At 43.6% G+C, this 15,231-nt stretch overlaps 1 protein-coding gene across 26 annotated transcripts in view; it reads left to right on the forward strand.

Annotated features, from left to right (window-relative positions):
* KALRN (kalirin RhoGEF kinase) overlaps nt 1–15,231 on the forward strand; it is a 694,106-nt gene that overhangs the window by 188,340 nt on the left and 490,535 nt on the right. For all 26 annotated transcript variants that reach the window (XM_055259658.2, XM_055259655.2, XM_055259656.2 and 23 more), the window contains exons 2-3: nt 3,641–3,715; nt 10,432–10,546. In XM_055259658.2, the coding sequence (XP_055115633.1) occupies nt 3,641–3,715; nt 10,432–10,546 (190 nt within the window). The remainder of the gene's footprint in view (nt 1–3,640; nt 3,716–10,431; nt 10,547–15,231) is intronic.

Here is a 15,231-nt window from a genome sequence, read left to right on the forward strand (position 1 = left end):
ATGTCTTGGACCACACAGAAAATACACTAATACTAATGACAGCTGAAGAGCTAAAAAAAAAAATTGCAAAAAAATCTCATAATGTTTTAAGAACATTTACAAGTTTGTGTTGGGCTGCATTCAAAGCTGTCCTGGGCTGCATGAGGCCTGCAGACCACAGGTTGCACAAGCATGATCTAGAGTTTATTTTCTAATAGTTCTACCGAATATCTTATACCAGAAATAACAATGACAATGTAAGCTTGCCTTCTTCAAGAGATTAAGCCTCATCGAAGTTCTTCCATCACTATTCTTCCATTTTGGCATTTGGGGCTACCTGCAAAATGGGGTGATCTGCCCCTGAGTATCTGTAAACTGATTCTGGGGGAAAAATGGGCCAGGAAGCCAGTGAAATGTTTTATCTTCCTAAGGTGCAATGAATCTTGTTAAGGAATTTATTCCCAGTACTTCCTTTTAAAGCATATTGATCTGATAACCTGAGGATCTTAAAGGCCGACAAATATGAAGAGAAGGTTTAGACAGTCTCAGAGTATTAGAGCTGAGTAGTACCCTGGAGGGCATATACTCAGATCGCCAGTGCCTGGTGTGACAGATGAAGTCACTGACCTTGTATAAGTCATTTTAGGAAGGGTCAACATTTCATTCATTCATTTATTCTTTCATCAAATATTTATTGAACATTTACTATGAGTCTACCAAGACATGTACCTGATAGTGAAAACATGTTGCTATTTCATTGGTCTTGTTTGAGTTAGCATTCAACGAACTTCTCCTTTATTATATATTCCAACAGCTGGTTTCACAAGGGCCCTGGGGGAATTGATATGATACATGGGATCTTTAGCCAGTGCAAATAGGTTTTATATGCAAGGTCACCAATTTCTGAGCTGCTGGGCTAATTAGCTCTACTTGGCTTTGCATAATACATATATTGTTGAAAAGTTATATGTAATTCAATTTTTGGCAAATAAAAAACTAATTCAAATCACTAGGGGAACTTTTATTTGAAGAGACTCTGGAGCAAATCCTTTTATAATGTGAAAATTTTAGTTATAATTGGAAATGATTGTCCCCTAGTTTGGATTTTGTAAATCTGGACACTTTAGGTTTTCTTATGGTGGACACACAACCAGGCCCAGCAGTGGCCTCTACAGGATCTTCCCTGGCCTGGGAAGTAGAAGCCCTAGGAATCCTAGAACAACCCAACCCAAGGTATTGACATTTACTGGAGCCCATGACTGCAAGCTGCATGGACAAGCTGCATACCTTCTCTCAGGTCCTGGGCCCTGGTGGGGAGAAGGAAGAGGTGGGGCACAATGAGTGGGTGTGATGGATGAGACTTGAAGTTTCCTCTTCCTCTCCAAGGGTGGGAGTAGAGAGGAGATAGGATGGGGAACCCTTTGCTTCCATTATAGCAAATTTGAAACCCTTCCTTAAGGTCTTAGGGCTATTTAGAACTAGGACCCTCTTGTGTACTGCAACACAGTAGAGGACAAGAGGGACAGCAGTAGAAAAAAATAGGACAAGAGTTTAGGAGAGAAGAGAGTTATGTGGACTCTTTTTGTATAGTAAATCTCATTAGTTTGGGCCTTTCTATTTTTGAACCTGTAAATAATCTGAAAGAAGACAGGACTGAAATTTAACTTTTATATTACATTTTTTCTATAGAAATTAGTAGAGTGCATGGTGATATAGAGGAAAGTGTTTTAAAATTAATGTATAGAAAGATATATTTCACAAAGGAAAATCATGTATTTTGATACAGAAGCATCATTGTTCACAAACAAGTCATGTATTAGTTAAAGATCCTTGTCTAACAGATAAAGCCTAATAGATTGCCAAGGAAGCTGAGATGTCTCCTCATTGCATGAGGATGAAAAAAAAATACTTTATATATCTATTTGTAAATTCTATAATAATTTATATTGATCCTAATTAGCCTCTATTAGTGAAATTAATTGTTTTTCTGTGGAGAAGATAAAATTAGAGCATAAATATCTGTAGAAACTAAGGATAGAAAGTTCAAAATAATGCTTATAGGCTTTGAAGTTCGAGTATTCTTTTTTATGGTGTTACTTTGTTTTCCTATTGCTCAAGGTCTTCTCAAAGTGAGCCTTGTAGCTGGTTCTCTGTCAGCTAGTAAAGAGAAACGACTGATGAATAAAAAGACTTGCAGTCTTCATTTGGTGAAAAATGAATGAGAAGAAATAGGCAAAATGGTCAGAGACGCTTACGAAATTTGTTTGAGGTTTAGGGTATGACCTCTGATCATAGAAACTGGCAGTCTGAGGACATATCTCTCTTCCTCCTCGGTTGAGTGTGCAGTTGGCCCACTTCACTTCCCTAGGCCAGTGATCTTAACGCCTGGCCTGGAATTTTATTGCCAAAATTCCCAGATGGGTTTCTTGAAACAGTCAATGTTTAGAGATTGAAGGATTGAGTGGGATTTTCCTGCCCAGCATGTTGCTTTCCTCTGTAAATTGTCAAATTTGGACCCCAAGGGTGTAAGCCAAGTGGAGAAAGGCACCAGAGGGGGTATCCATGGTATCTGGTTCCGCTCCTTGAGCTGACATACAACCGCTCGCCTTCTGGGGTCTATCTGTGTCATGTCCCTAATGGCGACACATAACAGAGACCCCAGTTATAGCTCGAATCACTGTTAAGTGTGGGTGGCTCTCCCTGAAAGTCCCTGTGGGGTTCTTAGGTTAAATGATAGGGGTGCAGTGGGCTAGCCTAGGGTTTGTGTATGTGGAAGCTGGGTCCTGACTTCCCACACATCTCACAATGGGCTGGATTGTCCTTTGCCTCCTGAGGCTACTGTTCCTCCAGGCACATCTTTAGTTTCCATTCTTTGTGAGCCCCAAGCTTCTGCCTCCAGCCCCCTAACAGGAACTTAACTAGAACATAGAAAGGACTTTCTAAATGAGAAGCAAGATTTAGAAAGAGAACAAGTTAAACAAGATAGTGCATTTCCTTCCCAGGAGATTTGTGTCTCCCCATCTCCTGTCTATCGTGGACTGATGATGATGACATTGAGGGGAGGAGGAAGAGGTGGGGAGAGGAGTACTGTCATCAACTTTGCTTCCATCTGTAGGAGTTTTGTGGTTTACTTCCCTTGTTTGTAAAATAAAGACTAATAGTTGTTGTGCCAGAGGAAAGGCAAGAAGGATTATTTAGGACTTTGTAATCCATCTTGATAGCAACTAATTCAACAGATATTTCCTGAGTGCTGAGTATGTTCAAGACACTGTGCTAGGCACTAGAGGTACAAACATGATTTTTTAAAAGTCCCCCATCTTCAAGTTGCTCAACAGCAACAGGGCTGGGTTTTTTTTTTTTTTTTTTTTTTTTTTTTTGCCCCCAGGGCATGGAGGATTGTCCATGTGGGGAGGGTGACTTGGATTGTCCTCTCCTTGAGAAGGACTGGGGGATTGCAGCCCTGATCACCCCTGTGGCTGGCATGATGTGGAAGTATACCTTCTGTTGCGGACCCTCTCCTGGTCCATCGGGCTGGGCTGTAGGACCTGGACAAGGCAGGACTTGCTGACTGATGATGGGATTGGGAGACTGAGGATGGGACCCTGCGATTCAGCCAGCTGGCTCCTCTCACCCTGATTCCTTCTGGTTTGTTGTCCCACAGGGTCTTTTCGGAATGATGGTTTGAAAGCTTCTGATGTCCTCCCTATCCTAAAGGAAAAAGTGGCCTTCGTGTCTGGTGAGTATTTGTGGGACTTTCTTTTGTAAAGGACCTAGAGAAGTTGGGCGTGTGCACATGTGTTCAGATTCACTTGTGTGCTAGTTGGGGAGAAGTAGGGGTGGGGAAGTTATGCTTGGGGCAGCTGCTTTTTTTCTGCTGAGGCAGACGGAGAGACAAAGGAGGGCTCTGGCCCAGCTGAGTGTTCTAAAGGACAACCAGAACCAAAGGGACATTCCCCGAGCTTCCCACCCAACCTCAGCCCCCTGGTCTGGCCCTGTGAGAGTTGCTCCAACTGGAGAATCTGTGCACTTGGCACACTCCCTGAGGTTTAATTTGGGTTCATTTCTGCATGGATCAGGGACAGGAGATTTTTAAAGGAGTTTTTGCTTCCTCCTTATCTTTCTGTCCTGGCAAAGGGAACTCAAGTGAGGGTTCATGTTTAGATGTTTAGTTTTTGTTTTTTTCTGAATAATGACTTCCAAATATTTATATCTGACTTCTCTCTCCCATACATCTTGTGCACAAAGACCTCTTAATGTTTCACTCTGGGGTCAGCAATCTGTAGCTGGTGGGCTATCCATCAGTTTTTATAAATAAAGTTTTATTGGTACACAGCAATGTGTATTTGTTTATGGAGTGTATTAGTTTCCCATTGATGGTGCAACAAATTTCTATGAGCTTGGTGGTTACAACAACAGAAACTTATTATTGCACAGTTCCGGAAGCCAGAAAGCAATTTCATGGGGCTGAAATCTAGGGGTCAGGAGGGCTGTGCTTCCAGAGTTTCTAAGAGAAAATTTGTTCCTTTCCTCTCCCAGCTTCCAATGGCTGCTGACATTCCTTGGCTTGTGGCTGCATCATTTCCATCTCTACCTCCAGGGTCAAATTGCCTTCTCCTCTTGCATGTGTGTCAAATCTTTCTCTGCCTCTCTCTTTTAAGGATACCTGTGACTACATTTAGGGCCCACCTAGATAATCTAGAATACTCGCCCTAGCTCAAGATGGTTAACTTAATCATATTTGCAAAGTCTTTGCCATGATATGTTTATGGGCTATTATTCAACCTACTACAGATTGTGTTAATGGCTGCCTTCTCACTGTAACAACAGAGTTGAGTAGCTACTGCAGAGACCATTTGGCCCACGAGCCTGAAATATTTACTATCTGACCCTTTAAGAAAAAGTCCAGTGACCCCTGATATAATTGAAGCCAAAGACTGGCCAGAGCCCCTAAGGCAGTCGTTCTCAAACAATAAGGTATGCCAGAATCACTCTGGGTGGCTGTTCCAGGGCTCCACTCTAGGCCTCCTGGATCAGAATTTCTGGTAGGGTCTGGGGTAGACGGTGTTAGTAGCCAAAGATCGTATTTTGAGAAACATGCCACGTGCTTATACCACATGGACCAAACCTTTATTTCTAAGTGATTTTGGTTATCTACAAGGAGTAGCAGTGGAGTCGCAGAGCAAGAACTAGTCCAGTCCTGTAGAGCAGAGGTTCATGCCACAGGCACTGTTGGTCTGACTGTTGGGCGACAGCCAAAATAGAGAGAAGAGGAGGCGGGGAGAGGATAAAGGAAAGGGGAAGTTAAGCAGCAGTTGTCTCCCACCTCATTGGAGAAAAGGCGAGAGCCTGATGATTCAGAGTGTAGGTGTGGGAGGTGAGGGCAGGTATGCAATGGGAGTGTGCAGAAGACTTTGTAACGACTAAGTGCATTTTATATTATTGTAATTATTGTTAGCAGTAGTAGCAATAGTAATTTATTATTGTCATTGCTGTTAGACGAGAGTGACCTGGCAGCTGCCTCTCTCATTAGGGGCTAGTATATCTTATAAGGTAATGAGCCCCCTGCCACTAAAGATGTTGAAGCACATGCAGAACAACTCCTTGGCAGGATTATGCAGCAGTGATTTGGGTACGGGGAGAAGCATAGGTAAGACAACCTTCAAAACCTTTAGAAACTTGGATTCCGATTGCTTGCTAAGCGTATGGGAAGACCTTGTGCAGAAATCCTAGAGGCCACCGAGCAGTGCCAGTCCTCTGATTTCTGCTGATCCCCACAGCCTGGGCTCCCAAGGATGTGGCCCATAGCCCTCTGGGAGCCCAATCTTATCTCTTCTTTCTTTTTATGGTCCTTAGTTAACCTGATGTTCTTCCTGTCCCATGGATATCCTGCCAATACTCTCATTTCTCTTGTGCCTGACACTTCTTTCCCTCTGCAGTGCCTTCTCCATACCTTCTGCCAGTTTGAGCCTTTCCTCTCCTTCCAGAGTCAGTTCCTACTTTGCCTCCTACAGGAGACCTTCCTGGATCTAATGTATTCCTCTGAGCATCATCCTATTGCACATCACTTTGGGGCATATGCATGCACAGTACACGCTGACATGGAGACCCTTGCTTGATGTTCATGGTTTATTTTTTCCCATGTAAATTCAGTCAGAGCCCTGGACAGAGCCTCAGAAAAAAACCTTCTCAAGTGATAGGGGCTTGTCCTAATGCAGCTCACAGAAGCAACGTGGCCAGGAAGGCAGTCAGGAATGAGGCAGGTAGACAATTCCCTGAGTAGGACGAAGGGGCCTGGGAACATAGCTCTCCCCCATTTGCCAGGGTAAGCTGAACAGCCTGGGGTAAGCCTTATTCAACTGCACCTGCACTTGTGGTGCCAGAAACTTCTGGGCTTAGGGAACATTGCCCTTCCATGTCTGGGAATGACACTGAATATACTGGGAAGATAATAACTGGCTGCATCTTAAAAAAACAAAAAACAAAAAGAAAAAAAAAAACCCAAACCCCACCTCCCCCCCAAAAAAACCAAACCAACCAACTCTTGCATCCTTAGCTTTTAAAAGATAAAACGCAAAAATAAAACAAACCTATAATTAAATAATGCAGTTTAACAGTTGGATTTCTTTCTGAGAAGAAGAAAACACTGCAAGGAAGGTGGTGAGCAGAGAAACAGGCTGTTTGTTAATTGAGCCTACCATCCCCTGCTAGTGCCCAGCCTTGGCCAGGCAAAAGGAAAGCCATGCTGCCATGGGAACGTACATTGGGAATAATCCAGGGCAGCCCAGAAGCTTCTGCATGTGGGCGTGTGCATGTCTGTGCGACAGGATTTGGGGCTGTCCCTCAGTGAGCCTCCATTGTTCCAGCACTGCCCCATTCTGCTCTGTTATTCATAGCTTACGAGCTCCCCCTGGCCTCTCTGATGTCCTTTGTACTACTTAGAAGTCACAGCACCCATTGTTCCTTTTATCCAGCCTTCTCATGTGGGGTCCATTTCACCCTATTGTCTTTACGTGCATACGCGCCCTTCTTTTGGCCACCTCCTCATGATTCCTCTCTGCCTCCTTATCTCCCACCAATGTGGTTTTCCTCATTGGTTTCCACTGTTCCCAGGGAACCTTATGTTGCTGTGGCACCATCTCTTGTACCCTAGACCTGCATCTCTCACAATGTTTTCCAAGAACAGTTCCACAGGATGATCCTCTACAAAGAAAACGGGGTTCTACTCTCAAAAAAGTTTGGGATATGCTGGACATTGTAGCTCTCTTTCTTGGAGAATTACAATGTCCATTAAAATACATTAACATTTTAAGGCTCTGGGATGTCCTGCAGTAAAGAACTTAATTTTTTTTTAATCTGGCATTTTCCAAACTATAGAATAACCTCATTCCCTAAAAATTTATGTGTCCATGATGTGTATCCATTAACATCTTGCAGATCAATTGTTAAATTGACTTTATCATGGGGTCCTTATTATTCATCTCTGCTTATTGTCCTCTGTAATTTCAGCATCTATGTCAATTATTGATCAAATCCTATAGCTTCATTGCTGCTCAGCCTCCTTGGTACCAAAGTCCTCCACCTACCTACCATGATTATGCATGTCCAAGATCTTGACCCTTGATATGTCTATCTGTGGTTTTAGTCCCTTACTTTGACCCTTTCTGATATCCTCTTGTCATTTGGGAGAGGATGGATATGAGAGGAATAAAATCAACACCTTTCCTTCTTTTCTGGGATCTCATCATCCAACAGGACATCTCCCACCCTCCCTGGGCATACCCCATTTATATGGTGCATTAGCTCCACTCTGCCTTCACTCAGCTTGGAGCCTGGCACAGATACTGTGGCTAAAGCTTTCAACAGAGCTTTCTCTGTGCCCTAGTATCCTGTCAGCAGCCCTGAAGCTCATGTCCTACCCAGTCCTACTGTCATTCTCGAGAGAAGTTCTCCAGTGATGGTTTCGTTTCCCTCTCCTCAGTACCCTAAGCCTACCCTGACCTTGGACTGGCTCTTGTCTACTGTTCCACCCAAAGAACCATGTCCCTCAGGCAGGCTGAACTCTTCCCTCTCCATCACCTACCTCCGTTTCCTCCCCTCTCTTGGAGTTCAACAGCCTGCCTCAGAGAGGGGGGCAGCCCCATCTGCTGTGGGCTGGACCCCCCCCCCCCACCCTTGTGCCTTCCCTGAGACCTTGCTCCATTGTTGTCCCTACCCTTCCCAGCATAAAGATTCTCTTCCTCTAGGCTCATTCCTCTCCTTTTTTCTATAATCTTCAAAGGTCTCTTCCTTTCTGAACACCACATGGCTTGATCCTGCTGCCTCCTCTTGACTCCTTATCTACACTTCCGGATGTGGGGAATTAGAATTCCCCAGGCTTTCTCTTCTAACCCCTCCTTCCCTGCCATCTGAACTTTCCAAACTTTCTATTCACTATTTGTTATATGATTTTAAAGCTCATTCATTAATGGACACTCTGCTTAGGAAGTGGAACCAAGTTTCTCAGGAGTGTCAGACATGGAAAAAAAAAAGCAGAAACTTGATTCTGTTTCCTAAGCATAGTGTCCGTTACTGAATGCGCTTTAAAATCATATAATAAATAGTGAATAGGAAGTTTGGAAAGTAGAGTAAAGAAAAAGCGACTATCTTCCAGCCATCTAAAAACCTCCTCGGCCATGATCCTGAATCTCATGTCTCCAAGGCCAGCCCTGGTTCCAGCTTGGGAGGGACAGTGTCAGCCAGCCCTCCAAGCCACCCTTTGCCAGTTGGAGCTGTGGTTCCTTGTGGTTCCAAGACTCTACTTGTAAAATGTCCAAGGAAGGTCAGGAAAAAAACAACAGCTATGGTAAAACAAGCAAACAAACAAACTGCCAGAGTGACAATGCTTGGGGTGAGGTCAAGGATAGAGGGGAAGGTTGAGAGTATTGGAGGACCTCCCAGCTTTTGGGAAACCTTCCATTTAATTTTCTCGCTTCCTTTTCCTCATGTGGAAGGCAATGGAGAGATGGTGACCATTTCCAAGGCAGATGAGACAAGGGTGGTTATCACGTCAAAGAACCACGGCTAGTGGTATGAAAGGTCCAACTCTGAGTTAATCTGTATGAATCTGCCCTGAGTGGGGGTGCTGGGCAGTGGTGGTGGTGCTGAAACACTTTTTCATCAGGGCTGAATCTCACAGTGGCCTTAATCTTGTGTAATCCTTTTCCCTCTGCAGCCTCCTTGCTTCCTCCTCAAGGGTATTCTGGATTGATTTTTTGTCAAGCCTCCCCTCTATCTGTGTGGCTTCTGGACCCCTTAACCAGAAGGAAACCTTGTTCATGAACTCACACTTGGGCGGGATCCCTGGGAGACTCTGCCCTCTCTGTAAGAGATCCTTGTTTTCCAGTATTGGTGAGGTTCGCATCTCTCCACTCTCTTACATTAGATCCCTTTGTGGTCCTACTCTGGGGTATATCCAGTGGCCACCTGAGATGTGGCATGAGGAGTCTGTGATCATGACACAGTGGTTTTCTTTGTGTAATGGCCAGTGCTCTGTAAGGTCATATTACCCTTAAGTTTTTTCCTGTTTAACGCCCCTGAGAAACTTGGTTCCACTTCCTAAGCATAGTGTCCATTAATGAATACATTTTAAAATCATGTAATAAATAGTGAATAGGGTATTTGGAAAGTAGAGGAAAGAAAAAGCAACGATCCAAAATCCTGGCCTTCTAATAGCAACAGCAATTGTCATTTTGGTATACTCCTTCCAATTATTTTAAATGTGATGTTTAGAAAACACGTGTAATCTTAGCATGTACATATGCATTTGCAGTGATTAAGACCTTGAGCATTCTGATTTCTGATAAGATTCATGTGCTCTTCCAGCAGGAGTGACAGGTGGCACCTCAGGCAGACAGGCAGGGGTGGTTTTTTGGCTGTGTAAAAAATACTTAATGTTTTTTCTATGAATCTAAAAACCTCCCAGTAATGCTATCCTGGGATGGATGCTTTGAGGTCTTCTCACAATAATAGTCATCATCACAAGCACTCCCACCTCACAGAAGTCTACAAAGAGAAGTAAATTAGAGGTTAAATTTCCAAAGAACATAGCACTTTCCACCAGCTTGTTTTCTCAATAAGAACAGTTATCATCACTTTCATTATCATCTCACATTTGTAGAGATCTTTACTTTCCCAAGTGCATCCCCATGTGCCAACTCATCAGTTCTTGCAACAGCCCTGTAATGTGCATAGTACTGTTTTCATCTGCCTTCTGCAGATGAGGCACCAGGGAAGCCAAAAGACTTGCCCAGGTCGTACATGCTACCTGCATCTAGACCCCCCGCACCTTGTCCTAAGCAGTGACCAGATTTCTCTGGATACCCTATTGGTCCAGCACTCAGACAGATTCTTTTTCCTCTGTGGCTTTCCTTTCTGACTGGTTTTTAAAACACTCTTTCTTCCTCCTCCTTGCAGGGGGTCGTGATAAGCGAGGCGGACCCATCTTGACCTTCCCTGCTCGCAGCAATCATGACAGAATAAGACAGGAAGACCTGCGGAAACTCGTGACGTATTTGGCCAGCGTGCCAAGGTAAGGGGAAGGGGAATGGCCTGCAGGGGAGTGGGAGGGGAGCTGGGCTGATGCCAGTTTTGGAAGGAGCCTCCATCCCTGCCAGGGACCCTAGTGGTTTCTGCTCTTCCAGTGGATTCTAACCCTAACCATTCCTGGAACACCATTGTCCGTTGTCTGCCTCATTCCCATTGTTACTGCTGGGATTCACGTGAATGGGATGGGAGCTGGAAGTGGCAACTCCGGATACTCAACTCTGTATCACTCAGCTAGAGGAAATACTCTATGACACTGATTTAGGTCATGCATTTTCAGTGGGAGTGATATTGCCCCCAAAGAGAGTGAAAATTGGTTCTTGGGGATAGCAAAAGATTTTTTTTCCATGTATTAAACACAGGTATACATACTCTACCAAGGTACAGTATATGGGTGGTATTAAATTTTCACTGGGTAGGGTCATTAGGGAAAAAGGATCTAAAAAGGCTCCTTCAGGGCCTAGGATGATAATTTTAAAAAGTGTGAGAAACATGGATCTAGGTAGCACTGGCCACAAGGTGGGTGTGGGAGACATGCCAAGGACATAGTTTATGTATTTTGAGAAGGGAGAGAAGAGACCTTCACTTGATCAGAGAACCACAAGATGTGAGAGTTGGGAGAGCCCTGAGGAGCAATCTAGGCAGATACATGTCGTGTCCTGCTTAGGGAAAGGGGCTGACAGGGGATGTGTGTGGTTCACAAGGGTCAGTGGCAGAGCTTGGTCTAGAACTTAACCCTCCTGAGTCCAGCCCTGGTGCTCTCTCACCATCTTTGTTCTTGAGCAGCGACAGCACTGCTGTCTGTCTCTTAGTGGGGCCAAAGCCTGTGAAATGTTTGTTGTGGCAAACAAGAAATGGTTCCTTGGGCTTTCAAAGCCTTCATCTTGTCTCTGTGCATTTTATAGAAGAATTAGTGAATTACAGAGAGGAGCTATATATCCAGCTTTGCCTTTGCTGGAAGACCTGGGATAATTTTTGAATGTGCTGATTAAGTTCTTGAAGCAGGTGTTAAGTGAGGCAAGTACTGCATTTCAGAGAGCTAAAGAAGAGATGAATGTAAAGGGATGGTTGGGAGGTGATGGGCAGGTAGTAAAGGGGATTTTAAGAGCAGTCATCACATGCTTGGAAGGGTGTTGAATGGAATGGTGAGCCCTGAAGAATTTCAGGCAGAAGACTGTGAACAAATAGATGCTGAATAGTGTCTATTTTCTTTTTTTTTTTTTCTTTATGATATCCACTGGGAACAGAAAAAAGATAAAAGGTCTTAAGCTTCAGTAAAAGGGATTTGGGTTGTATCTGAAGAAGAACTTATAAACTTTGAGTGCATGAGACAATGTAAGGATGAAAGATTTTTTTTCTGGGGGTCATTATAAAGAAGAAATACTCTTATCTGTCTCAGAGGCAAGGAGGTAGACTAAATAACTCGTGATTGATATAGGTAATTTAGCAATTTAGCCATCTAGGAGCTAAGCAGTTTTTTAAAGCACTTTTCCTAAGTATGTGACTAACAGGCATAAAACCAAGAATTTTCTGAAGCAATTTACAATAGAAGTTTTCATAGGCACCCGTGATGAACTCTCAGTTCTCTTAAAGACAGAAGAAATTGGGATCCCAGAAGATATAAAGGGTACATTTTTCTTTCCTGCATGTTCATCACATAGCTGCAGCTAACTCATGCTCATCTTTTCTTTAGAATAAAGAGGGAAAGTGTTGGAAGAATACTTTTCTTCATTCTGACTTGTTAAGCAAAGAGTGGGACAAAACAGATTGGAAGCAATTTAAAAAGAAAAGATTTCCGCTGGGGTGAAGGGGAACAAAACCCAAGAGGGGCTGAGAGGAAGGTCGTGAAAAAAGTGGAATAATACATTATCACTGAAGGAACACACAAGATGCAGGCTCTCTGCTTCTCAGAGGGTGGTCACATCATTGCAATCTGCACTCCTGAGAACCGGAAGGCTCTTCACAGGGCAGGCAAGAGCCCTATTGCCAGTGGGAAGAACTGTTCTGTGATGCCTGCTGCCGTGCCTCCTGAGGGACCTGCATTCATGAAGAGTATAAGTGCCTGGCAGGCCGCAGAGTTCACCTAGTCATGCCCACCAGTCACTTCCTAATTCTGTTGGCTACATGTCACACATAATGGCTGTTGGATGGAATAGGATTGTTCTAAAGACAGTGAGGTTTGGGGTAGGAAAACTGAATAACTTAGCAGGTCAGATTATATTTGCCACTTTCTTCTGTGTAGCCATGGCTTTGGAAGAGAAAGGGAACAATGAAAATTAACTGTTAGACTCAGTAGATGATACTGATGAGAAGAAATTATTTATCTGGGTCAGATCCAGGATGCTAAAAAGACAGGCTCTTGTTGTTGGAGGTGGATTGTTACAGGCTGGTGTGATCAAGCCTATAGGTGACATTTGATCATTTGATGCTTTTTTTTTTTTTGAGGCTGAGTCTCTCTCTATCACCCAGGCTGGAGTGCAGTGACGCAATCTCGGCTCACTGCAACCTCTGCCTCCCAGGTTCAAGTGATTCTTGTGCCTTGGCCTGCCAAGTAGCTGGGATTACAGGCACCTGCCACCACAACTGGCTAATTTTTGTATTTTTATTAGAGACAGGGTTTCACTGTGTTGGCCAGGCTGGTCTCGAACTCCTGACCTCAAGTGATACACCCACCTCAGCCTCCCAAAGTGCTGGGATTACAGGCATGAGCCACCTCTCCCGACCAACATTTGCTACTTATTTATTCATGCATTTATTCATTATGTAGTCAACAAGTATTTAGAGCTTCTCTATGCCAGGTAGATTGAGGATTTGTGGTGAGCAGGAACACACATTTTGAGAAATTTAGGGGAAACCTGGGTATTTTCCTACCCAGTGCCAAACCAGTAATAGTAAAAGGCAGCCCAAGATGGGAGTGCATTGTAGCATAGGAGATGAACCAGCCAGCAGAAGACAAACAAATAAGGACAAGTGAGTGGTGAATGAGGATCCTAGAATTTAAGGAACCAGCAAACTTAACAGCCATTTGGGGGACCATTTTAGAATAGATGATTAAACAGATAGTGTTGATAATTTAGAAATGAATAGGAAGAAATAGTCCTACTCTCCTCTCTGTAGGCCAGGCCATATCTGGACCACTGCATTCAACTCTGTAACATTCATCTGGCCAGCTTCATTTTAAGAACTACATAGATCAGTTAGAGTGCTGTCAAGGAAGCAGGACATTAAGGCACCCACAATCCATGTCTCCACAGTTGAAGGAATGAGGGATGTTTGCTGGCAGGCATGAAGATGAAGAAAAAAAAAAAACGCAATTCCTGACTTCAGGAGAGCTGCCCCAGAAATGAGGGAACAGGCATGGCCTCTGTTGCGTTAATGGGTAGACATTAGAATGAGGAGAGAGAACCTGCTCACATGGAAGCTGTCTAGCAACATTGCTGCTGCCTCTGGAGAAAGTGAACTTCCTGTCACTGGAGACCAGATGACCCTCTGTTAGGGATGCTGTAGAAAAAGTTCCTCTACTGGGTTTGAGGTGGGCTTAGATAGCTTCTAAGAATCTTTCCTGCCCTGAATTCTAGGTTTCTGTGATATTGGAAAAAACAATGCTCATAAAATCCAGGGCCTCAGAATGAGTATTACCACCCCCACCAATATGCATCTAAGTACTCTTTTCTCAGACTTCCTAAGTAAGTTAAGGTCTGGGATTTCACTTAAGATTTTGTCTATACCTTAAATCCTAAGAGAACTTCTTTTTAGTCCCCTTGGACTCTGGGTGGAAATTTGGGGGCATTACCCAGGACCAAGGATCCTGTTGGGGTGTAACAGCTTGGATCAGTCCTGACTTATTCATTCAGCATATATCTTGGCCTGAGATGAGTCCCTTCATTTTAACTTCTCTGTCTTGCTCCTGGTGAGTTTGGGTATCTATCTCCTAGGTCACTCAGGTTTTCTGTCATCTTATTCTGAGGAGTCATAGGTAACAGGGTGGGAAGAAACCTCAAACATCTTCTAATTCAACTTTTCCATAACTCCATCCACTCAGTTCAACAAATATTTACTGAGTGTCTACTATGAGACAAGTTCTGGATAGGAATCTTGGTGAGGTCTTATGTTATCTTTACTGTCATCCACCTACACTTATCTAGCATTTTTTTGTCCTGGTCTGCTATCTGCTTACAGTTACTTGTACGTGAAAGGAGTGGAAAGAAAATACTCAGATGTGATCAGCTGATGAATGTCCCTAGAAATTGAGAGAAAGGATAGAAAATCCAGCCTGAGAGTAAACAACTGTCCAGGCCTAGCCCACAGTGTGGATAATCTACCCACTGTGATTATTGAGAGTTGATGAAATGCTTGAAATAGGAATTTCTAAGCACTACATCTAGTAAGGAAACCCTGGGTTGTTTTTATTGCATTGAATTCCTCTTCATCATCACTGTTAGCCTGCTTTGTCACGACCTTCTTTTTGTGACCCTAAGGGCACCAGTTGATGTATCTGACACTTAATCTACTCTTAGCAGTACCACTGAGATACTGAGTGTTCTGCCAAGGAATGTGGTTATCATATTGGTGAGGAAAGATGACAAGAAATTAGGATGAGTTATTCTGTAATGTCAATCAAATCAAGGTGCCTTTACTTGTGGGTTATTATTTGATAACGTTTGCTCTTGT

The sequence above is a fragment of the Symphalangus syndactylus genome, chromosome 21 (assembly GCF_028878055.3).
Source record: "Symphalangus syndactylus isolate Jambi chromosome 21, NHGRI_mSymSyn1-v2.1_pri, whole genome shotgun sequence".
NCBI classification, from domain to species: Eukaryota; Metazoa; Chordata; class Mammalia; order Primates; family Hylobatidae; genus Symphalangus; species Symphalangus syndactylus.